Source organism: Phaethon aethereus (genome assembly GCF_964289735.1).
Source record: "Phaethon aethereus genome assembly, chromosome: W".
Lineage (NCBI taxonomy): Eukaryota > Metazoa > Chordata > Aves > Phaethontiformes > Phaethontidae > Phaethon > Phaethon aethereus.
In genome coordinates this window covers 40,550,710-40,576,683 of record NC_138581.1, presented here as the reverse complement: position 1 = coordinate 40,576,683, position 25,974 = coordinate 40,550,710, and the positions used below count along the sequence as shown (strand labels likewise).

The 25,974-nt window shown below is 42.5% G+C and overlaps 1 protein-coding gene across 2 annotated transcripts in view; it reads left to right on the top strand.

The window, feature by feature from the left end:
• The window catches only part of LOC309415185 (tyrosine-protein kinase Fer-like), a gene marked incomplete at both ends in the record, with an annotated part of 295,648 nt that extends 277,474 nt beyond the window's left edge, over positions 1 to 18,174 (top strand). For both annotated transcript variants that reach the window (XM_082012627.1, XM_082012626.1), the window contains 3 exons: positions 8,207 to 8,361; positions 16,939 to 17,061; positions 18,032 to 18,174. In XM_082012627.1, the coding sequence (XP_081868753.1) occupies positions 8,207 to 8,361; positions 16,939 to 17,061; positions 18,032 to 18,174 (421 nt within the window). The remainder of the gene's footprint in view (positions 1 to 8,206; positions 8,362 to 16,938; positions 17,062 to 18,031) is intronic.
• Positions 18,175 to 25,974: the final 7,800 nt, after the last annotated feature.

Below are 25,974 nucleotides of genomic sequence, written 5' to 3'. Positions count from 1 at the left end.
AAAGGAAATAGAATGAAGGTGTGTAGGGCGGGACTGAGGGTGAAGTTCACTGCATGTAGTGATTTCCTTATTCAGCTGTACAGTCCTCACCAGATGAAGCAATTTGCTTTGTCCTAGTGAACCATGTGCATCCCATTCTGCAATTCTGCATGGGATGCTGTAACTTTCCATCATCTACTACCATGACCCATGCCACAAACTATCACATATTTAGCAAAGCACTTCGAAAAAATTTGGTACATAATGGTTATCAAGTAAGTCCTTAGAGGGTGGGGATGATGACAATAATGTACATAAATTTGCAATTTTGCATTAGGAACACTATTTTACTCAATAGTGTGTGTGTGTACATATATATATAACTCTTATGAGGAGCAGCTGAGGGAACTGGGGTTGTTCAGTCTGGAGAAGAGGAGGCTGAGGGGAGACCTTATCGCTCCCTACAACTACCTGAAAGGGGGTTGTGGTGAAGTGGGTGTTGGTCTCTTCTCTCAAGTAACTAGTGACAGAACGAGAGGACATGGCCTCAAGTTGTGCCAGGGGAGGTTTAGATTGGATATGAGGAAAAATTTCTTTACGGAGAGAGTGGTCAAACATTGGAATAGGCTGCACAGGGAGGCGGTGGAGTCACCATCACTGGAAGTGTTCAAAAGACATGTGGATATGGCACTTCGGGACATGGTTTAGTGGGCATGGTGGTGTTGGGTTGATGGTTGGACTTGATCGTAAAGGTCTTTTCCAACCTTAATGATTCTGTGATTCTGTGATATGAGAGATTGGTGGAGCTGCACCCGGCCATCCCTGAAGCAGGGGCAGCTGGGGGAGGCTCCACAAGCAGCAGGGGATCCCCTGGCCTCTTGCTGCCAGGCAGAAGAAGGGGAGCTAAGAGATGAGGGGAAATGGAAGCAGGTCCCTCCTCGGAGAGGCTGGTGAATCCCCTCCCGGCCTCCCTCACCGTCCCAGCTGCCCTTACACAACAGGTATGGGGCTCTGGAACGTGAGGGACAGGAACATGAGGACCCTGAAGAAGGTCCATCCAAGGGGGTGCCTAGGGTGAGTCAACCATCAAGACATCCTGTGTTAAGAAAAAAAGGAGGGTATTTGTCATAGGCGACTCCCTTCTGAGGGGCACAGAGGGCCCAATATGTCGACCAGACCCAACTCACAGGGAAGGCTGCTGCCTCCCCAGGGCCTGGGTGAGAGACGTCACCAGGAAACTCCCTGGTCTGGTTCGGCCCACTGATTACTACCCGCTGTTGGTCCTACAGGTTGGCAACGACGAGGTTGTGCTAAGAAGCCCAAAGGCAGTCAAAAAGGACTTGAGAGCACTGAGGCGACTGGTCGATGGAGTGGGAGCACAGGTAGTGTTTTCATCAATCCCTTCATTGACAGGGAAGAACGCTGAAAGGAACAGGAAAGCACACCTGATCAACACATGGCTCAGGGGCTGGTGCCGTCGTCAGAATTTTGGGGTTTTTGACCACGGGGCTGTTTAAACGGCACTGGGCCTCCTCGCAGCAGATGGAGTGCAACTGACGCCAAGGGGCAAGAGGATTCTTGCTCATAAGCTGGCAGGCCTCATTGAGAGGGCTTTAAACTAGATTTGAAGGGGGGAGGGGATAAAACCGGGCTCACTAGAGTTGAGCCTAGGGGTGGCGTGCCAGAGTTGAAATTGATAGCCCAGCTCAGGTGCATCTACACCAATGCACACAGCATGGGCACCAAACAGGAGGAGCTGGAAGCCATTGTGCAGCGGGACAGCTATGACGTAGTTGCCATCACAGAAACATGGTGGGATGCTTCTCATGACTGGAGTGCCGCAATGGATGGCTATAAGCTCTTCCGAAGGGATAGGCAGGGAAGGAGAGGCGGTGGGGTGGCTCTGTATGTTAGGGAGTGTTTTGACTGTATAGAAATCAATGATTGTGAAGACCAAGTCGAGTGCTTATGGGTAAGGATGAGGGGGAAGGCCAATGAGGCAGATATCTTGCTGGGAGTCTGTTACAGACCACCCAACCAGGAGGAAGAGACAGATGAGACATGCTATAAGCAACTGTCAAAAGTCTTGCATTCGCTGGCCCTTGTTCTTGTGGGGGACTTCAACCTACCGGACATCTGCTGGAAGTATAACACGGCAGAGAGGAAACAATCTGGGAGGTTCCTGGAGTGTGTGGAGGATAACTTCCTGACACAGCTGGTGAGTGAGCCCACCAGGGGAGGTGCCTTGCTGGACCTGCTGTTTACAAACAGAGAAGGACTGGTGAGAGATGTGGTGGTCAGAGGCCATCTTGGGCTTAGCGACCACGACATGATAGAATTGTCAGTTGTGAGGGAAGTAAGGAGAGGGGTCAGCAAAACTGCTACCATGGACTTCCGGAGGGCAGACTTTGGCCTGTTCAGGTCACTGGTTGAGAGAGTCCCTTGGGAGACAGTCCTGAAGGACAAAGGGGTCCAGGAAGGCTGGACATTCTTCAAGAAGGAAATCTTAAAGGCGCAGGAGCTGGCAGTCCCCATGTGCCGTGAGAAGAGCTGGCGGGGAAGGTGACCGGCCTGGCTGAACAGGGAGATTTTGCTGGGACTCAGGGAAAAGAGGAGAGTTTATCACCTCTGGAAGAAGGGGCAGGCAACTCACGAAGAGTACAGGGATCTCGTTAGGTCAAGCAGGGACAAAATTAGAAAGGCAAAAGCCCAGCTAGAGCTCAGTCTGGCCACAGTCGTAAAGGATAATAAAAAATGCTTCTACAAATATATTAACAACAAAAAGAGAGGCAAGGAGAATCTCCATCCCCTACTGGATATGGCCGGGAACATTGTCTCCAAGGACGAGGACAAGGCTGAGGTACTTAATGCCTTCTTTGCCTCAGTCTTTAATAGCCAGTCCAGGTATCCACAGGGTATTCAGCCCCCTGAGCTGGAAGATGGGGATGGAGAGCACGATAACCCCCCCATAATCCAGGAGGAAGCAGTTAAGGACATGTTAAACCACCTGGACACCCACAAGTCTATGGGGCCTGATGGGACACACCCGAGAGTACTGAGAGAGCTGGCGGAGGAGCTTACCAAGCCACTCTCCATCATTTATCAGCAGTCCTGGTTAACAGGGGAGGTCCCAGAAGACTGGAGGCTTGCCAATGTGACGCCCGTCTACAAGAAGGGTCGGAAGGAGGATCCTGGGAACTACAGGCCTGTCAGCCTGACCTCTGTACCGGGGAAGATCATGGAGCGGTTGGTCTTGAGAGTGCTCACAGGGCATGTGCAGGACAACCAAGGGATCAGGCCCAGCCAGCATGGGTTCATGAAAGGCAGGTCCTGCTTGACCAACCTGATCTCCTTCTATGACCAGGTGACCCGCCTAGTGGATGAGGGGAAGGCTGTGGACGTTGTCTACCTGGACTTTAGTAAAGCCTTTGACAGCGTCTCCAACAGCATTCTCCTGGAGAAACTGGCGGCTCGTGGCTTAGACAGGTCTACTCTTCTCTGGGTGAGGAACTGGCTGGACAGCCGAGCCCAGAGAGTCGTGGTGAACAGCGCAAAACCCAGTTGGTGGCCGGTCACAAGTAGTGTTCCCCAGGGCTCAGTTTTGGGGCCGGTCCTGTTCAATATCTTTATTGATGATCTGGATGAGGGGATCTAGTGCTCCCTCAGTAAGTTTGCAGATGACACCAAGTTGGGTGGGAGTGTGGATCTGCTGGAGGGTAGGAGGACTCTGCAGAGGGATCTGGACAGGCTGGATCGATGGGCAGAGGTCAACTGTATGAGGTTTAATAAGGCCAAGTGCCGGGTCCTGCACTTGGGTCACAACAACCCCATGCAACGCTACAGGCTTGGGGAGGAGTGGCTGGAGAGCTGCCCGGCGGAAAGGGACCTGGGGGTGCTGGTTGACAGCCGGCTGAATATGAGCCGGCAGTGTGCCCAGGTGGCCAAGAAGGCCAACAGCATCCTGGCCTGTATCAGCAATAGTGTGGCCAGCAGGAGTAGGGAAGTGATTGTGCCCCTGTACTCGTCACTGGTGAGGCCGCAGCTTGAATCCTGTGTTCACTTTTGGGCCCCTCACTACAAGAAGGATGTTGAGTTGCTGGAGCGTGTCCAGAGAAGGGCAACAAAGCTGGTGAGGGGTCTGGAGCACAAGTCTTCTGAGGAGCGGCTGAAGGAACTGGGGTTGTTTAGTCTGGAGAAGAGGAGGCTGAGGGGAGACCTCATCGCTCTCTACAACTACCTGAAAGGGGGTTGTGGTGAGATGGGTGTTGGTCTCTTCTCCCAAGTAACCAGCGATAGGACAAGAGGAAATGGCCTCAAGTTGCGCCAGGGGAGGTTTAGATTGGATATTAGGAAAAATTTCTTCACTGAGAGGGTGGTCAGGCATTGGAACAGGCTGCCCAGGGAGGTGGTGGAGTCGCCATCTCTGGATGTGTTCAAAAAACGTGTGGATGTGGCGCTTCAGGACATGGTTTAGGGGACATGGTGGCGCTGGATTAATGGTTGGACTTGATGATCTTGAAGGTCCTTTCCAACCTTAGTGATTCTGTGATTCTGTGATATATCTCAGTATTTATCCTTACTTAGAACGTTTTTAAATACACTTAACACCTCCGTCCAATATCTAGTGAATGCATTTTATATTTCAATAAAGTTGTTTTCTAGAAATCTGACATTTATGAATAGACTACCTGTTTATCAACTTCAATTTCTAGTTAGACCATATTATAGTGCACTAAAGTAACTGAAATACTTAAGCTTTATTGGCAGTTTTTATTTTTTCCTGTTTTCTTTGACCTATATTACTTCTAAAGTTTGCCTTTTGATTAATATTATCTTTATAACCTTAGTTCACAGGGATGTGTTCACCAAGACGTTATAAATCATTTTATGAGATAGCTCTCACTATGTTTACAGTGAGCGTGAGCAGTGCAATGCAGACTACTCCTGGAATATAGGATACATTGTAGTCTTACAGGTGGAGAAAATAAAGGTTTTGTGGAAGAATGTGTTTTTAGATATGTGTGTTATTTGTGGTTGTGTTCAATTACTGAAGACAGTTGTTTGGGGCTATTTTGTTTTGTTTTTCACAAGTGCTGAGGGAGCTGGAAGATGTCATTGCGAGGCCACTCTCGATAATCTTTGATCAATCATGGCGACCAGGTGAAATGTCCAAAGACTGGAGGAAGGCAAATGTCCCTCTCATGTTCAAGAAGGGCAAGAAAGAGGATCCAGGGAACTACAGGCCTGTCAGCTTCACCTCCATCCTTGGGAAGGTGATGGAGCAGCTAATCCTGGAAACCATTTCCAGGCACATGGAGTGCTGGAAGTCATCAAGAATAGTCATCATGGCTTCACCAAGGGGAAGTCATGCTTAACCAATCTGATAAACTTCTGTGAAGAAGTGAGTGTGCCTGGTAGAAGAGGAGACAGCAGTGGCTGTTGTTTACCAGGACTTGAGTAAGGCCTTTGACACTATCTCCCAGCAGGGGGGTTGGACCAGATGACCTCCAGAGGTCCCTTCCAACCTCAACCATTCTGTGACACTTCTGAGTTGTTTTTGCAAAATCTTTAAATCTCTTGCCTGAAAAATCTCAAAATGCTTTACAGGAAGTAATTGAATGTCACTTCTGCTCTGAGGTGGGGAAATCTACCCATTTTATAGTTGGGAAAAACTGAACAATATCCAACAATATGGATAGCAAGTAGAAGAGTTGAGATTATTGAGAAATCATTACTGCATCTAACTTGGATCTTCTCTAGTTTTCTAGCACTATTCATCTGTAATAATGAGGATTACATTAGGAACTGAGAGGAGTGATTAGTATTACAGTTAATATTTTCCATTATTATTCATTATGTGATAACTACAACAATATGAAAAAATAAACAAATAAAGTATAAAGGAGGAGGCTAACACAGAGCACTTGGATCTGCTTCTGACCCTCTAATATTTATTTTTCCTATCTGTTATTAGACACAGACTAATTGATGTGACACATACTATTGATATGATCTCCACATATAGCAAAAGTAGCAGCACATGAGTAGCAAGCAACTTCAGAAACAGATATGTTTTGATTTAGTTAGGCAGCCAGCACTGGAAGTTACCTGAAGCGGCTGGAAGAGAGGAAGAGTCTGTAGTCCACAAAAAACCAAGTTTCACTTGTAGACCTGCCACCCCTTCTTTTTTGATCAGATTATAGACTTTTTTGGTTGAATTAAATGTGCAGTGGAGGTATACTGATCCTGTTCACTAATTAATTGTTTGTTTTTATGAGCTGAGGGTGTTTTAAGTACCTGACCCAGGGAGAAACTATAAAATGGCTAATTGCTTCAGTGAGGCAGTTTGTCCTGCTGGTTTAATACTGTGGTTGTGGTTTTAACTGATGGAATTCAGCTGAAATACTAGGTGTTACCTGCTGTGTGGTTCTTTCCAGGGGTGTTCTTAAAGAAAAGTTTATGAGGTTTAAGTTTTCATTGACAGACAATTCTCAGCATGAAGAAATTGCCTCCACTTCCTCTTTAACTTGCTGTTGGATTTTTATCAAAAGTGTTGGGAGCTATCTGCTGTAGTTTCAGCATATTCAACTTGTATTAGTGACATGTAGTCACTGTGGTGTTTGTGTTTATAGAAATTTCAGATTACTTATTAAAAATTAAATTTGAAAATGAAATATTATTTTTTACTCTTTGGTAGTTGGAGGAAGGGGCTTTTTCCTTTGTTCTTAATAATCACTAGGAACTTCCATAATCTTGGTATGAGAAAGTGAAAGTCATGGTTATTCTTTTACTAATTAACTTGTTCTGTAGCAACTCAGTGTAATTTGTGCTCAATTTGTACAACTTTCACAATGGAAAATAAGGAATATTTGCTGCTTTTCTAAGTTAAATACTGATTTTATGGAATTACTGCAGCAAGTAGTAATGCTATATGAAAAAAAAAAACAATTCCACAGAGAGAGGCACCTAAAGCCATGCAATTATATCTGTAGTTCTTTGGGATGTTTGATTTGGGGAAAGATAAGAAGGAAGAGAAAACAAACAGAACATATTTGTGGGTCTTTTTTTAAAAGACCATCTAGAAAGTGTGATGAGTTACTACAAATATTTAAAAGCAAAGTTATCTGTAATATTGACTCTTCACAGTGGTTTTCTATCAAAAGCCCTATATATTTACAGTTTCTTGTTGTTGAAAAGCATGTTTGAGATGGAGGGAGGGAAAAGAAGGTTGTTGATTTTTCTGAGCTTCTCGTCCAACACTGAACCAATATAGCTTTTCCTGTAATGCTTAGTAGCTTTTGATTTTTGATGGAAACTGTAATGATAATAGAGGTAAGATAGAGCCAATTCTCTGGCTTTTCAGTGTCTTTCACAATTATGAGAACATATTTTAGGCTGCTGCTTTAAGTTCTGTCTCATTTTGCATCAGTAAAATTTGTTAATCTGCAGGTTTATTTCTGTGACCTCAATGGGCAGTATAGCAACAGCAACTCTTTGCCTTACGTCTGCTTATTTCATCATTGAAATGAGTATCTATTTGGTCTCTAGAAACCTAGTCTACATTGTGACATACTGATAAAGTCAGCTATGATATAAAACATATAGGAACCTACTTGTGGTGGGTTGACCTTGGCCAGCAACTAAACACCCACCAGCTGCTTTCTCACTTCCCCTGCAAGAAGATAGGGGAAAGACACAAAAGAGAAAAACTCATGGGTCAAGATAAAGACAGTTGAATAAGTGAAGGAAAAAAGAAAAAAGTGATACAAAGGCAGTCAGTCACCACCTCCCACAAGCAGACTAATGCCTAGCCAGTCTCTGAGCAACAGCTACCTTGGAACACAACCCCTCTCCACTTTTATTACAGAGCATGACATTATATGCCATGGAATATTTTTTTGGTCAATTCAGGTCAGCTGTCCCAGCTGTGTCCTCTCCCAACCTCTTGCCCATCCCTAGCTTACTCATTGACAGGGACAGAGTGAGAAAGAGAGAAGGCCTTGACACTATGTAAGCACTGTTCATCAATAGCTAAAACATTGGTCTGTTATCAATATTGTTTTAGTCAAATCCAAAACACAGTACCATATGGGCTGCTATGAAGAAAGTTGACACCATCCCAGCCAGACCTAATAGACTACTTAAGATTTTTCTTCACATTTTAAATGACTTTTAGTAGTTTCAAATGTGTGAAAGTATGGGGGGGTTATTTCTTGTTCTAACTTAGAGACCTGGCTGCAAGGAACTGCTTGGTAGATGAAAACAACATTTTGAAAATAAGCGATTTTGGAATGTCTCGTCAAGAGGATGATGGAGTTTATTCATCATCAGGCTTAAAGCAGATTCCTATCAAGTGGACTGCTCCAGAAGCTCTCAACTATGGTAAGGATATATCTTTATCTTCTTGGTATAAAAAATATACAATGTAAGGTGCAAGGGGACTACATCATGGACAGTATTTGAGCATATATATATAAAATTTTTCATTTTTCCCAGTTCAGATCAACAGATGTTTAAAATATTTTAGTTACCTTAAAAATAATATTTCAGCCTCATTTAAGTTATATAAAAATACTATTTTACCTTCAAAAAGAACAAGGCAGCAACATCAAAATTTCTACTTATTCAACAGTAAAATAATGCTGTGATCATGTTGCTAACTCATTCCAGTGAGTAGGAAGTATATATTGCTGTTATGGGGGGGAAAATCCATTATTTCTGATTGAGTGAAGTGGTCCATACTATGTGGGTAATAGTTCAAAACAAAAATAGAAACTGCTGGATTTAGCTTTTTAGCTTGTAGGTAAAACTAGAAAAATTAGTTCTTCTAAGTAAAGTGAGCTGTGAAGAAGCAGCAGCATATTAAATGAATGAGGTCATATTTTGAACGCACTTCTCTCAACCAATTCTTTACCTGAGTTCTTAGAAAAAAAATTTTAACATTTTATATCTTCCTGTTAAGTTTCTCTAAATATGTCTCCCATCTTTTAGAGCTTTTGTTTAAAATCATGCACTGGAGATCATAATTTTCTGACTTATGATTGTTAGAAGAAGAATCCCTTTCATTAGCACTTTTGCAGAAGCTAATGCCATAACATAATAATGCAAATCTTCCCCTTGGAAAGCTAATAAAAAATGTAGTTAGAGTGACTGACCCTTTATTATCTATTTTTCTAAGAGTGCTAGTGTTGCTAATGTTCACTGTGGAATACTATTTCTATTTTGGGTGTTTATTCCACCATAAAAGGTGTTTTGAATTTTTATTTTAATTGTTTCAAAAATACTTGTAATTTATTTGATATATAATGGAAACCCCTTCTCCACAGCCATACCAGTCCAGTCTACTACATTAATCAGGAAACTGGCTTTTATGACACCTTCATTTTGTACTTCTGAGTCTTTGCTATTTTCCACACCTTACAGGAAAAGAACATATAGCTGATTAGCATCTTTACTTATTTGCTGTTTCCTAAAATGAATCAATACCCAGCCAGTTTTAAGTGATTTTCTGCAGTATTTGGAAAATAACCTGTCTCAAACATTTGTTAAAGTATTCAGCAGTCAAATATTCAGCTTTCAAAATATGGTTGAAGCTTTCTATGTTGGTTTGTTGTGGGTTTTTTGATGGATCATTTTTTCCACTTCCTTGAAAAGTGCAAGTTAAAATAATTGGTTTGTGTTTTGCCATTCTAATAATATGATCATAAGTATTGTATTAATTTGCATAGGTAACACTGAAAGTAGTTAAGGATACCAGAGTGAAACAGAACTAAATGTGCAGTATTTCAAAACTAGATGACAACCATTGAGCATGTCAGTTCTTGATGGCAAAATGTAATGGTTGGAGGAAAATGAGAGAGTCATTTTGTCATTACATGGATGATACAGTGCTTAAGAAAATAAAGTGCCTTTTTTTAAACACTTCTGCATTCATTTTATATGACATTAATAGCAGTCACACAAAAAGATTTTAAATGACAAAATTCAGGTTGGGAAGTCTAGAAACGATTAAGGCAAATGGAACTGTTAGGGAGTGTTGTGGTTTAACCCGGCAGGCAACTAAACACTGCAACCCCAGTGGGATGGGGGAGAGAATCATGAATGAAATCTTGATGCTACTGGAACATATGGAAGATTTAACCTTTAGTTCAGTGGGTACTGTTCAGTGCCATTCCATATCATTATTTTTACTTGGGACTCTATGATTTCCATCACTTCCAGCAAGTGAAAAGTTGCTTTAAAAGCACCTAATAAAATTGCATATTTAGGCCAAGGTATAGGGTATTTTTGCTTCCAGATCTCTCAAAATTAAAATGCACTTTTAATGCATATGTTTTTCCAGTACAACTTTTCCAGTTCTTTGCAATGTTAATAAATTAGTGTATTTGTTTATGAAAGAGATGTCCTTTTTTTCCCCAGATAATATCATAGTGGGAAAGACAATTAACTGTGTAGCAGTTGTATTTTCTTTTTAAAAAAATTAATCACTTGTATCTACCAAATGACTTTAATGAAAAGTGTTAAATTACTGGATGCCAAACTCTGAAGAGAGTTGATATATAGTCAAGAAAACTAATCTTACTACAAAGAGAAAAGTAAATGTCCATAATTACTGTCTACTAAGCACACAAAATAATGTAGATAGAGCTGTCAGATGGAAGTGATATTTAAAGAGTAAACTGAACTTTCTGACATCAGAATATTACCATATCACCGACTGTCACTATAATTCACATGTATTTTCCTTTATTTTAATGTAAGTGGATTTACAACGTTTAGCTGAAAATTTGATGAAAGCGATGGGATTATAGGGCCTTTCTGGAAATGTGGCAGAAGGAAGGGGAAATAAAAGTGAGTTAATTTGGTTTGTTTAATGCTCAGAGATGAACAAACACACATTTGCAAGCATGTGTATGTTCTTAAGAATAAAGATACTGAACATGAGCCGGCAGTGTGCCCAGGTGGCCAAGAAGGCCAACAGCATCCTGGCCTGTATCAGAAATAGTGTGGCCAGCAGGAGTAGGGAAGTGATTGTGCCCCTGTACTTGGCACTGGTGAGGCTGCACCTTGAATACTGTGTTCAGTGTTGGGCCCCTCACTACAAGAAGGATGCTGAGGTGCTGGAGCGTGTCCAGAGAAGGGCAACGAAGCTGGTGAGGGGTCTGGAGCACAAGTCTTCTGAGGAGCGGCTGAGGGAACTGGGGGTGTTCAGTCAGGAGAAGAGGAGGCTGAGGGGAGACCTCATCACTCTCTACAACTATCTGAAAGGGGGTTGTGGTGAGGTGGGTGTTGGTCTCTTCTCCCAACTACCTAGTGATAGGACGAGAGTTGTGCCAGGGGAGGTTTAGATTGGATATTAGGAAAAATGTCTTTACTGAGAGAGTGGTCAAGCATTGGAACAGGCTGCCCAGGGAGGTGGTGGAGTCACCATCACTGGAAGTTGCAGGAGAAAGATGGACTTCACAACTCTATGAGAGTTATACTCCAAAGCCGTTTATTGTCTTGTCTGACTCCAATATATATCATAATTTTTGTTTAGTCACCGCGCACACACTCATGATTGGTTACAGCTTGTTACACACATTATTGCAATTGGCTATATACAAAATATCACGTGCTGTCCACGCGCCTCTCACACAGTCAGGATTTACTGCCTGCAGGTGTCCACGCGCTCCTTTGCTTCCTCTTACTTGTTTACCACAGCTCCTTCTCCTCAAGGCTGAGCCCTGCAGATATCCAGCTGTTTACCAGCTTCTCAGTGCCACAGCTCCTTCTCCTTAAGGTCGAGCCCTTGCAGGGTGATCCCAACATCTCCCCCTTTTTGTTTATCTATAAACAAAACCTGATGGATCATTCGCAACCCGAGGACTGTGAGGAAGATGGACCATCTGTACATTCTTGTATCGTCCTGTGCCGCAAACTCAGCCCAGCAGTCGGTAGGTGCCAGCTTTACGTGGGCGTCCCCACGGAGGCAACGGTGGCCTTGCCATACACCGGCCCACTGCCCTTCAGGAAATCCCGGTATTTATACATTTGCCGAGGAACGAGTTTCAACACACGTGGCCAGTGAGTGTCGGAACACGACTCGGTTGCCACCTTTTAACACAGGGAACCTATGGCGCATGTGCCCGCTGGCCAGACGTGCTGCACGCGCCACAGCCATCCCGTCTATTGGTTCGTAGGCTTTGTTCACACGGCATCTTACCATAATCCAGCAGTCACATATCAACTATGCTTAAGCCAATAGCAGAATGTTACAAGGCAAACAAAATTGTGAATTGTGCTTCATGTTCCTCCATTACTGCACGTCTTCCACATCCTCCCCTAACCTTGATCAACTTTCTTATCTCTGTGGGCTGTTTTCTCTCACCCAGCATAGTATCTATTTCTTACCCAGCCATCCGTTTCCTCCTATGCTAACTGCAGTTTTTCTCACAGGCCAAAATTCCATCTGTTAACCCTTCCGTATACAGCTGCAAGCCTAAAATCGCATATACAGTGCAATTAGCGATAATTTCTATTTCTGCTGACAAGTTAACTATTGCTTTTTCTAGCTGTACTACTCCTAGCGATGGAAAAAGCGCCTGCACAAAGCTATGAAAACCAGTATTATATCTTACCAAAGGATTTGTAGTTATAGAGCGCTTTGCCCTAAAAGCTTTCCATGTTCCTCTAATGATACCGCTAATTTCAGTGTGATTAATTATTTGCAAATTAGGAACTAGGACACCCATGGCACAGTCCCCTGACCAGTTCCCAGGCAGCTGTTTCCCAGCCCATTGATCTCCACACAGCCACCATAACCCTTCTGGCAGACTGAAAAGGGATTGCCCGGGGAGGAAAGAGACAGACAGATGGTGTCCTGTCCTGTTTGATTTGCTAATGTTACCCATACATTTTCTTCTGGCTGAGGTGGCATCCAGATTGCGATGACACCTGATAGTGTCAGGATGTGTCCGACAATGACGATGGTGACTGTTTCACCCATGGTTTTACCCATTTTGCGGGTACCCAATGAGTTCCAGAATCTGTAGTGACACAAGCATAACCTCGTCCCCAGGTTAGCAGTTGAAAAGGTCCTTCCCACATATTCTTTTCCAAATTTTTAACTTTTACTTGCACATTTTGTGTTAACTCAAACAGACTTCCTGTCATTCCTTTTACATGTTTTATTATGGGAGGTACTGTTTCTCCTTCTGCTAGACAAATAATTTAACACATATAAGGCTTTATTCAAACGTTCTTGGGGTGGTGTGGTAGCCTCTCCCCCTTTTTGTTTTTGCAATAAACGCTTCAGGGAATGATTCATTCGTTCAACAATAGCTTGTCCAGTTGGGGAATGTGGTATTCCAGTAACATGCGTCACTTCCCATTGAGCAAAAAATGGTTGGGTTGACTGGGCTACATAACAAGGACCGTTATCGGTTTTAATTTGTAGGGGTATACCATGGGCTGCGAATGCAGCTCGCAAATGCTTTTGTACATGCCTACTAGTTTCTCCTGTTTGTGCAGTGGCCCAAACTACCGCAGAATAGCAATCAATTGAAACATGAACATATTTAGATCTTCCAGAGTCTTGATAACAGATTCAACAATTATGTCATTTCTACATTTGTTATTCCACAAATATTACAAATCCAATTCAAATCTCCCACTAATTTTTGAACATCGTTCAATGTTCTGATTTTGGTTCTCAACATCACATTCTGTGGAAAATTTTTTTTTTTTTTTAGGAATTACAAATACAGGTGTATTCCAGTATTCCATGGGCTTGTAGTGGGTTTAATATGTTTCTTTTCTAATTGCTCTTTTACCAATTCCTGTAGCTTAGCGACCTTTTCTTGAGATAGCGGCCATTGATCCACCCAAACCGGTGTATCAGTTTTCCATGCCAATTTGAGTGTCAGTCGCTCCTCAATGGCCGCTCCACAAAATGTTCAGGAGTGCTATTTAGAACACAACTCATTTGTCCCAAAACGTCTCTCCCTAGCAAATTGATTGGGATCGGAGCTACTTATGGTTTAACGGTTACATCCGCTCCCGTATCTATTAGCATATGACAACTCCATTCTTTTGGGTCTGTTTGGTTGTTGCAAAAAGTCTTTTTTAAGGTAGGTTTTCGTTGTCCTATTTTGAGTGCCCAAAAAACTTCTGGCAGATTGCAAGTTACCCAAAATTCTCTATCCCCCCAACTCTGTTACACCATATACACCGTGGGGAGAGTGTCTTACTCAAATATACTCTTTGATTCCCTGCAAAAGAAATTATACATTTGTGACAATAATTACAACGACATAGAACAAACCCACAACACCGTTTTATAAATATGGCATATTGAAGTTCCTGCTCTTGACCGTCCAGGGAGTGCTGCTGAGACAGTCAATGAGCCGTCATTCCCCATACAGAAGAGTGAAAGCATCAGCTGGCGGTACGTCGGAGTCGGACTCTGCGTCCGTGGGACGTGTGACAGGATCTTCTGGTCTTTAGCGGTGGGACGGGGGCGGGGGTCGCTCGTTCTCATCATCCCCAGCTCGGCCTCCCTTCTCTCCTGAGGCTGTGGCAGTGGCAGCTGCTGCCGCCACTGTCTGCTCTGATTTTATCGCCTTTATAGAGGCTCTGACTAATCGCCAGGTTGTTAACACTTTCGCAGCCGTATGATCCCCTTTGGAGGCTGCCTCAAACACCAATTTCCCTGCTTTCTACCAAGTAGAGAACTCAAAAGCTGTTGCAGAGTCTGCTGCTAGCCCCTGGCTCTTCAAAACAGTCTCGGATAGCAATTGCCATGTTGTTGCTAGCTCCGCTGCTTGCCCATCTCCTTTCGAGACTCGCCCCATCGATCTTTCACACGGGCACAGGCACACAGGGGAACATTGAGTACATTGTTCTGGGCAACTTTGTCCCGTCTTGCCCTCACATACATCATCGTAGATCTGTTTCCCTGACTTATCTAATGCGGCCGGTTCACCCGGTGCATCTGGCACCTCAGGAGGTGCAGTCGGAGTCGCTGAAGGTCCTGGACCCTCTGACTCGGTTAAGAAGGGATTGGTTGAAGGCGGTTTAACAGCCTCCTCCATACCAGCTGCGGCTTTTCTCTCTGCCTTTAAGGCTTTTAATGTGGTTAATATCGATTTCCACGCCGTCACTAACTCTGCGGCGGTTTTATCTCCATTCCCAATATGTTCCCATAACATTTTTCCTATCTCCTCCCACGTCTCTGCCTTAAACGCCACAGATGGATCAGGGGGGTACCCTTTCTTTCGGCACCAAATTAGGAGCCTTGTAAGTGTATATTCATCATATTTCAGTCCTCTCTTAGAGAGCATATGCAGCAGGAGTCTGACCATCGCCCCTTCTTCATGCGGTGCGTTCTGCCCCATGCCGCCCCGGTTGCTCACCTCACCTCGCTGGGTGCTTCTCCGTTGCAACGTGTTCCTTTTTCTTTTTCCTTGCGTCAGTCCCGCTGACTGCAATTCTTCCAACCGGGCTTCTCCCGCGGCGTCCTCTGCGCTCGACCGGTGTTCAGTGATGAGATCCCATAGATCGTATCTCGTCGGGGTCACCAGTTGCAGGAGAAAGATGGACTTCACAACTCTATGAGAGTTATACTCCGAAGCCGTTTATTGTCTTGTCTGACTCCAATATATGTCATAATTTTTGCTTAGTCACTGCGCACACACTCATGATTGGTTACAGCTTGTTACACACATTATTGCAACTGGCTATATACAAAATATCACGCGCTGTCCACGCACCTCTCACACAGTCAGGATTCGCTGCCTGCAGGTGTTCCTGCGCTCCTTTGCTGCTTCTTAGTTGTTTACCACAGCTCCTTTTCCTCAAGGCCGAGCCGTGCAGATATCCAGCTGTTTACCAGCTTCTCAATGCCACAGCTCCTTCTCCTTAAGGTCGAGCCGTGCAGGGTGATCCCAACATGGAAGTGTTCAAAAAATGTGTGGACGTGGCACTTTGGGACATGGTTTACTGGGCATGGTGGTATTGGGCTGATGGTTGGACTTGATGATCTTAAAGGTCCTTTCCAACCTTAATGATTCTGTGATTCTGTGAAAGAAATACAGTCATGAAAAATTATGACAGAAATATGATAAATGGGTTTTTAAGGTAACATTTTCCTAGCCTACAAAGGGCTAAGAGCCTTCACTTTCTGATATAGCATGCGCCTTGATGTGAATCCATAAGGGACAATAGAAATATCTCCCCGAAGAGCTGTCCTTCTCCCGTAAAATAAAGCTTTCATTCCATAAAGAAGTTTGGATTTAAGTTACCTTAATTTTGCCATCCGTCTGAAGCATAGTTGAAAATAGTAGTAGGCCAGTTTATTTTTTTTTAACCTGATTGGGTGCATCAGTTCTTCAAGGTCCAAATTAAACAACAGTTGAGGCAATTGCAGATTCATTTCCAGAGAGTAGCTTCTCAGAGTAAGAAACCCAGGACCTCTTTGCAATTAAGAACTACATTGATTTTATCTCCTCTTGGAGGACTCTTTGCAATGCTATGTTAGGGAACTGGAAAAGGTAAATTTTTTTAAAGTATCTTCAGAGTTCCAAAGTGATTATAAATAAGGAAAAAAAAAAACCTATATTAAAAGAAAATTAAAAAAAAAATTTGGGGCAGTAAATGGAAATAAATTCTTAACTTACATGGAAAATTACCAACATGGTAAGATGTTCTCAGCCATGTGCTTTGTGTAACAAGTCTCTGTCAAATTGCAGAACTTTAGGTTAGCTTATATTATTCCTAGGTATTAACTTTAACATAATTTATGTTTATGATTTGAAATATAGGAGAACATGATATCTGAGGAGTGTTCGTTAGGAGCTACAGCTTTGTTATGCTTAAAGCTTGCCAAAATAACACCTCCGTGGAAAATATGTGAACATAATTATGTAAAACATGAATTATTCTGTAAGTTAAGCCACTGGTTTTCTTTCCTTTCCTTAGGGAGATACACATCTGAGAGTGATGTATGGAGCTTTGGAATCCTTTTGTGGGAGACCTTCAGTTTAGGAGTATGCCCGTACCCTGGAATGACGAACCAACAAGCACGAGAACAAGTGGAGAAAGGTAGTTAATTGTAGGGAGCAAAAGAGATGCTGTGTAGATCCATAGGAATGTAGGTACATGCAAGTATAGAAAATAGCAAAGAAATAACATATGGGTTATCTAGCAACTTTAGCAAAAATATGAGACTATTTAATTGCTGTTTAGCTTTTTGGGAGAAGTAGTGTGATTTATAGACTTCTTGCAGAAAGGAAGGTAATGACTAGTGACTTAAAGGAGGACGGAGTTATAGCATGTTGGCTTTCGTGGCTACAGAACTAAAAGGTGAACTGGAGAGGAGGGATTGATTGCTGTGCAAATAGAGGCTTGACCAGAATGAATTAGTTAAGATAATGCAAGTAGAAATATCCCAAACTGCTAGAAAAAAAAATGTATAGCATTCTATCTTCTCTATTAAAGCGTTTCAGACAAAATTTTAAGTTATGGTGGAGAGTGGCAAGCTAGTTGAACAGGGAATGCCACATTTTTTTTCTCATTTGCAAGATAATCAAAAGACTTTTATTTAAAAGTAACAAATAACTGTGAGCAGGGTTTCAGGTCTCTGATTTCATCATCTTTTGTGGCATTTCAGGACACTTCCTCCTCTACATATTTCTACTGCATAATTCATAAACAGGTTCTTAGCTAGTAAAACTACCAAATGATAAAAAAGCTAGTTTGCTGAGTTATATAGAATGCTATTGTTAATTATAATCACTGTAGATGACCATGGAAGTTAGTCCTTAAAAAGCCAAAGGAAAAAATCTCATGTTTTGCAGAGGAGAGGAGTGTTTATAAAAAGAATTCTTACTACCTAGAGTAGTAAGTACTGCAATTCTGTATGAACCCACTTAGAAAGATATTACAAGTCATATAAAATTTATCCTCAATATTTTTTTAATGCAATGATATTGAACTTCGCTCATTTCTTTTTAAATTTATCAATATGCATAATTTTTCAATGCTATATATTTTTCTCTTTTATGTGTACCAGGATACCGAATGTCAGCACCGCAAAAAAGTCCAGAAGATATATATAAAATAATGCAGAGGTGCTGGGCCTACAAACCTGAAAACCGGCCAAAATTCAGTGAGATTCAGAAAGAGCTATCTTCAATCAAAAAGAAAGTGACATAGCGATAAACTAGTGCCAAACTCAGTCTGCAGGACTTTTCTAATGAAGTAATATTTCCCCCTTAAACACTGCATTTATACAACATTATTTGCAATATTCTTCTAATTACTTTAAAATTAACTGATTTTTTAAATATACAAGTCTACCAATGATGTCTACACCTGCATTAAAGACATATTCTGCCAAATGCTATATATCCAGTCACAGTAATATTGTCATTTAGGATACACGTAAATAGAAAAGCACATACTATAGATTTAAGTGACTGTGGCTTCTATTTTACAGCAAGTAAATGCCAGTGACATTTTTCAGAGGTTTTCTACATTATGCTGTGTTCTCACTTTCCTATCCCTGTCCCAGATATCAACACTATGGCACTGTAATGTGTGTCAGACATGATGGCCTTAAAAGTAAAGACAGTTTTTGATAAGTATATCAATGAGAAACTTTTATATTTTTTAAATTCTTTATGCAACTGATATTTTTTAATGATACCTTGTTTATGGATGAAGGTCAGATTCTGGATGTAAAGTGAAATCCAGAATTTTCTTTTCTAGAAAATTGAATTACATGTGCATTTCTTACCAGATTATAGTAAATACTTCTGACTTTCTTTGGATGTGATTTACTTAAGCTACTGCTTTTTTTCCTATGAAGCCATCAGAATTCAGTAATATGTTTCCTTTGCAATGAACTACATTTATTTAACAAACAAAAAAGCCAATATCAAGTCTTGACTACATGTATGTTGTTAACAAATACTGCAAATCATCTGCCTTACAAAAAATAAGTAAAAGCAGTAGGTGCACACATGTAGAAAAAGTCACAAGAAGTAGATTTGTTAATGATAGCAGCATGTTATAGATAACAAATAGGATTAGTTTCAGAGGAGTAAAAGAATGTGAATTACTAGATTTGCTTTTGATCCTTTTTCCTTCAATTTGCAGTAATTCTCAGTATGTAGATGGAGCCTGCAAATGCTAAACAAAAGTACATTCCATGCAGTGTCCAAATAAAAACGCTGCTTCTCTGTACCATAAGGAAATATGTTTTAAGCCTCTAGCAGGCTGAATAAGGCAGAGTAGAAACATTAACCTTTTAACTTTTTAAAATCATTACAATCAGATTTCAAAAGACTGGGGACAGTGGAACTGTAAACGCCACCAAGAAGGAAAAAGTTTGTATAAAAAAAATAACATTCCTCCAGAAAAAATAAAGACTCAACAGTCAGAGGAGGAAAGGCACAAAGTTTGTTGCTATGACTCTTGATTTTCTTTGCAACTTGGACTATAATGCCCCTTTGTCTCTTCTACATAAAATTCTAACCGTGTTGGGGTTTTTTTGGAGGTGAAGGACTAATTAGATAGCTAACTAGTTGCATTATTATTTTGCAGCTCTCAGATTATAGCTATAAGAGAGTAGCTCATTTATAGATCTCCGATCATCTTTATAAAGGCCTTCTCTAAAACAAAAACTGTTAGCTGTACTTAAAAAAAATGAATTAATAAAATTCTCAAATGCAGTTGACTGAGGTCAGAGTAATAACATAGAATAGGTGAACTTGACACTTTCTTCCTTTGCCTTCCCAGAATTGAATGCTTTGTAAGTAAAACTTGCAACAACTGGCTTAGTGTTTTATAGGTAAATATGAACCGTTATCCAGTAGGACAACATAGGATGCATATTGCTACTAGCAAATGTGGCTTGGGAAAAAAAAAAGTCTTCCTAAATTGCCACTATTTGGAACTCGCATCTAGTTTTAGAACTACAAAAGTTTATAGATCAGCTACAGAGCTGAAATTTTGTGAATGGGTTAAGAGACACAGCACATGCTTCTCCATTAAAACCCTTCATCGATTTAAGGCAATTATGCTTTCAAAAGAAAAATCAGGTTGATAGAGGTTGCTTCTAGACTGCACATATTGAGGCTATTGAGCAAGACATTTCCACCACTAAAAAAATTTTAAAAGATTCACAGTACTGTCTTTATACAGTCAGATCAGTCATTTCAGTCTTTCTCAACATATAAAAAATTCCACAAGTATTAAATGCAATAGCAACACAAAATCCTTGGATTACTAATATGTAAACTAGTTCTCTCTGAACTTGTGCTTCAATTATTAAAGAATCTTTCTGCTTTTTAAACAGAGCTGCAGTAGGCTAACAGCTCTAGCTGCACTGTATTGCTAAACCAGAAGAATTTGGCTCTCTGCACCTCCCAAACATTTCTTAACTCTGACAGCTCGCTCTACCACAGATACTCCCCTTTCACTTACTTCAAGTAAGTTACTCTTCTGAGACAAAAGTTCTGATATATCCCTGGTTTTGACTCAAAAGTTTCATGGTGATGTTATACCTTTATACCTGTGGCAATGTGTTTGTATGAAATTTAAGTAACCATGAACCCAAGGTGAAACACATAGTTCAAATCATGGTTTAGTCAAGTTAAAAACCCTAAATACATAATGAATTGTCCACATCATAAAAGACATCAGAACAACAACATTCCCCACTGCCTAGTTTATAATACAGAACATCCTTTTCCTATTCTCATGGAACAATATTAAGCCAATTATGCCCCTTTCCAAAGGAATGATCTTGCTGTCAGACCAGATCCAAAACACTATCTTTAAAATTAATACCACTTCCTCAATTCCATTTGAGCTTCACTTTAAACATGCCTTCTACTTATCAGAACTTTCCAAATAGTATTAATTTTCATTATTGTCATCCATTTTGCTTTTAGAAATCTGACCTCTTTATATCATATAACCTTCAATTATGCAGGTAATTATACAACCCTCCCAAATTCTGAGACTTGCAACTTCAAACAACAAGCACTGCTAAGTCAATAAAAGTCTACAGGGAACCTAATTTTTCATTAGGTGACTAAGTTGGTATGGCTTAATGCATTTTAAATACATAACATTTTAAATTGAAACAGTTACTTTGCTGACATTTTGAACAGTGGTATTGCTTCCACAAAATATCTCTTCAATAGAAGCATTTACATTTCACTTGAATTCTACACAATGGTAAACCTGTACCTTTGTTCCTCTCCAGTTTTTCAGTGAAAGGAACTGCTGAATTAAAGTAACCAATTCAGGTGCTTTCAGCCATTCTGATATGTAGCATAGATGTAGCCAGGATGTCATAGAGAAGGTCTTGCACTCTGTATGGCATCTTTTTATAGCAAGCTTATGCTTACTACAAATCACTAATAAATCCACTAGAGACTGGAAGTTTCCTGTATCTCTGAATGTAGCCAATTCCTTACAACACCTGAAGTTGTAGTGCTTAAGGAGAGATAGTGACAACATTATTTTCCTTCCCTCCACCTTCTGCTTGGTCATGCCACAGATTCAGACTCTTCAGCAGACCTACCAACTAGAAGAAAAATATCTGTTTCCACTGTTAATTGTATCATTACCTGTAACTGAAAACTTATTTTTTCCACTGAGCTTCCCACCTAATTTTAACTAAAATGCTAAAAACATGTAATAGGAAAAACTCAGAATTTAGGCTCATCGCATGGGACACGAAAGACAGGCAAAGACATCTTGAGGACTGAAAACCAAAACCAAGCACCTATCCATCCCTTCTATCAAAGAATTTTATAGTTATATGCATATTCAAAAGTCTTCCAGATATTTGAACTAATTGTTGTAGGACTACTGTTTTTTTCAACTGCATGTGTTAATTTTCCTTCATATAGTTTTAGGCATCTGGAAAAGGAGGAGAGATGTTGAGGAAGGTGGGAAGGTTGATTCACTGACCCACTAGCACACACAAGAGTTTTGACACTTGTAACCTTGAGTGGGGTACAGATACAGTTTTCAAATGTGTTTACATTTTTTTCCAAGTTTGTGCCAAAGTATGCATCATCAAGTTTAATATCAGGTCATCTGCCCAGTTGTGTCCCCTTACAGCCTATTGCGCACCCCCCAATCTATTCACTGGGGGGTAGAGTGAGAAACAGAGAAAGCATTGACGCTGTGCAAACACTGTTCAGCAAAAGCTAGAACATTAGTGCGTTATCATTACTGTTTTGGTCAAAAATCTAAAACACAGCACTATATGAGCTGCTATGAAGAAAACTAACTCTAGCCTAGCCAGGCCCAGTGCAAGGTTCAACCAGTAGCAAAGCTGAGCATGTATCCTAGATGTACACACAAACAGAGAGACACACAAACACACAGAGGACGCTGACACAGCTGGTCACACAGACTGCCACAGACAAGGTGCTGCCTTCAACAGTACTCACATAAAGGATTCACATAAAACATAAACATAGACAGTCAAGTCCCCTTCCTCCTCTTCATCTGGTAGAGATAGAAGTTCACTAGTGAAAGCACACACACAAAACACAACACTCTAGATTCACAGGCATATGCACATTCATGGATCCGTCTGATACCTCTGCCTGGATCCTGAGCCCTCTTACCTGATCCACAGGTCTCCTACTCACCATCTAGTCCAACTTGATGATCGTTAGCAGACACACATGCTCACATACTTGTCCCACAGGCACACCACATTTGCAAGCCCCCTGGGTATACCAGCACAGACCCGCCGCCCACCTGATACCTCTGCCTAGACCCAGGGCCTCCTCTCACCATCTAGTCCAGCTTGGAGTTTGCTAGTGAATTACGCATGAACACCCACAACACACACACATCAGGTTTGGGGAAGACACAGACACTCGGCCTCCACCAGCAGCTGGCAACAGGCACACGGGCCTGTGACCTACAGTCCCACTCCAGCTAAGCCCCTCACTCACGCCAGTCCCTCCCAGTAGCTGGTTTTCAGGACATACACTGTTCCTGCCCCAGTGGCTGGTGGTCGAGACCCCCATTCGCTCCAGTAGTTAGCACTGAGACTCCCACTTGCTCTCGTAGCTGACACCACAAGCCCAGGGAACCTACACCCCCACTCTGACTCCAGTTGTTGGCCCAGTACCCACTCATGCTCATCCTCACAGTGTTGTCCCAAAAGTGGGATCATACACCTGGTGTGCAATACGCCAATATACACACAGAGTAGAGGTATTTTATTTATATAATATTTACGCAGATATGGGTGCTAGGTGGTATTCCACAAAGCTAGCACATCACACAAAGGAATTACCACATATTTATCTTATCAACATTTTCTCTTCCCAAATCCAAAACATAGTCTCATACTAGCTTCTATGAAGAAAATTCACTCTACCCCAGCTGAAACCAGGACAGTATCCACCCCTTATTCCATACCATTTACGTCATGTTCAGGTACCACACTATCCAATACAAACTCATTAACCACCACCCCCCTTCCCATCTGTTGTGGTTTAGCCCCAGCCGGCAACTAAGCGCCACGCAGCCGCTCACTCACTCCCCCCTCCCACAGTGGGACGGGGCAGAGAACTGGGAAAAAAACATGTGGGTTGAGATAAAAACAGTTTAATAGGTCAGCAAGAGAGAAGGAAACAACAATGATAACAACAATAATAATACCGACAAAGGAATGTACAAGAACAAGTGATGCCCAATACAGCAATTGCTCACCACCCAGTGATCGATAGCCCGTCCCCGAGCAGCGATTCCCACTGCCTGGCTAACTCCAGTTTATGTACTGGGCATGATGTTGTATGGTAGGGAATATCTCTTTGGCCAGCCTGCGTCAGCTGTCCTGGCTGTGTCCCCTCCCAGCTTCCCCTGCACCCCCAGCCTTCTTGCTAGCAGGCCAGCACGAGAAGTTGGACTGTCCTTGACTGCTTAGCAACAGCTCAAAACATCAGCACGTTATCAACAGTTTCTCATCCCAAATCCAAAACACAGCCTCACACTAGCTTCTGTGAAGAAAACCAGCTCTATTCTGGCTGAAACCAGGACACCATGCTTTGATATAATACACAGATATCATTCCCTTGGTCTATAGACCATCCCTGTAAAATGTCTGTGAAATGTCCGCAAATGTCCATGAAATGTCCATTGAGTTCATTTAGTCCATGACTTTGGGCTCCATCTCTTATGGTGGTCACTCAGGACAGGCAAGGTGGGGTGTTGCGTGGAGTTACTGGGCACAAAAGCCAGCTCAGGTCAGGTCACTGCTGCACTTGCACTGCTTCTTGTAGGGCTTGTCCTCCATTGGTTCAGGTGGTTCCTGCTATAGTAGTTCCTATAACATGCAACTCAAATCATGGGTTACAACAATTTAAAGGTATTTCCATTACAACCTCCACCCCTGGGCCCTTTGGACTGGACCATAGGGTTTAACATTGCAATGAACTCCTCCCCTTGCCCCTGCTCCAGCTTGGACTTATCCACAGACTGCAGTCCTTTCCATGAGCCACAGTCTCTCCAGGGATATGTCTGCTGCGGCAAAGACTTATCCACAGCCACAATCACTTCGAGGTGCACCTGTTCCAAAATGGCTTCCTCCATGGGCCACAATGACTTCAGAGCTATACCTGCTCCAGCGTGGCCTTACCCATAGTTCCAGTCCCTCCAGGAATGTGCCTGCACTGTTGAGGGCTTCTCCATGGCCACACACTTTGAGGTGCTCCAGCATGACCTCATGCACAGCCACTGATGCTTCAGGGTGTACCTGCTGCAACATGGACTTATCCACAGCCACAGACACTTCGAGATGTACCTTCTCCAGCGTGGACTTATCCTTGGGCCACAATCCCTTCAGAGGTATACCTGCTGCGGCACAGACACAACCATGGCCACAGATGCTTCGAGATGTACCTGCTCTGGCATGGGCTTATGCACAGCCACAGACACTTCGGGGTGTCCTGCTCCCCTGCGTGGACTCATCCACAGGTCACAGTCCCTTCGACTCGAGTTCACCCTGGAGTTCCAGCCTGTCCAGTACAGCAGCACAGAAACAGCAGCGATGCCCTGGCCATCTGCCAGCCCAGGCTCATGGCCATTGCTGTTATCAAAATCTTCCCAGGCCCAGCAGAGCCAGATGATCAGCAGTACAGCAGCACGGCGGCAGCAGCAAAAGCAAAAAGCAGCCACTAACGAGCACTGGACTCTAATATACATAAGGAAAGCAAACCCATGGCACAGAGGCCTGGCAATTACCAGCTAAACGGCAATAACAGCTATAAATACTATCTAGGATACTCCAATCAAATCTGTTATTGTCTCAAACTCTTTGTACCCCATGTTGGGTGCCAAAAAGGACTGCTGTGGTTTAACCCCAGCCAGCAACTAAGCACCACGCAGCCACTCACTCACTCCCCCACGGTGGGACGGGGGAGAGAATCAGAAGAGTAAAAGTGAGAAAACTCATGGTTTGAGACAAAGACAGTTTAATAGGTAAAGCAAAAGCCGCGCACGCAAGCAGAGCAAAACAAGGAATTCATTCACTGCTCCCTATGGGCAGGCAGGGGTTCAGCCATCTCCAGGGAAGCAGGGCTCCATCATGCATAATGGTTTCTTGGGAAGACACATGCCATAACTCTGAATGTCCCTCCACCCCTTCCTTCTTCTCCATCCCAGCTTTATATACTGAGCATGACGTCATATGGTAGGGAATATCCCTTTGGACAGCCTGGGTCAGCTGTCCTGGCTGTGTCCCCTCCCAGCTCCCCGTGCACCCCCAGCCTTCTCGCTGGCAGGCCATCATGAGAAGCTGGACTGTCCTTGACTACTTAGCAATGACTGAAAACATCAGCACGTTATCAACATTTTCTCATCCCAAATCCAAAACATAGCCTCATGCTAGCTTCTGTGAAGAAAATTAACTCTATCCCAGATGAAACCAGGACAGCTAGTCACAGGATTTTCTGGTGCAGTAGCTTCTGC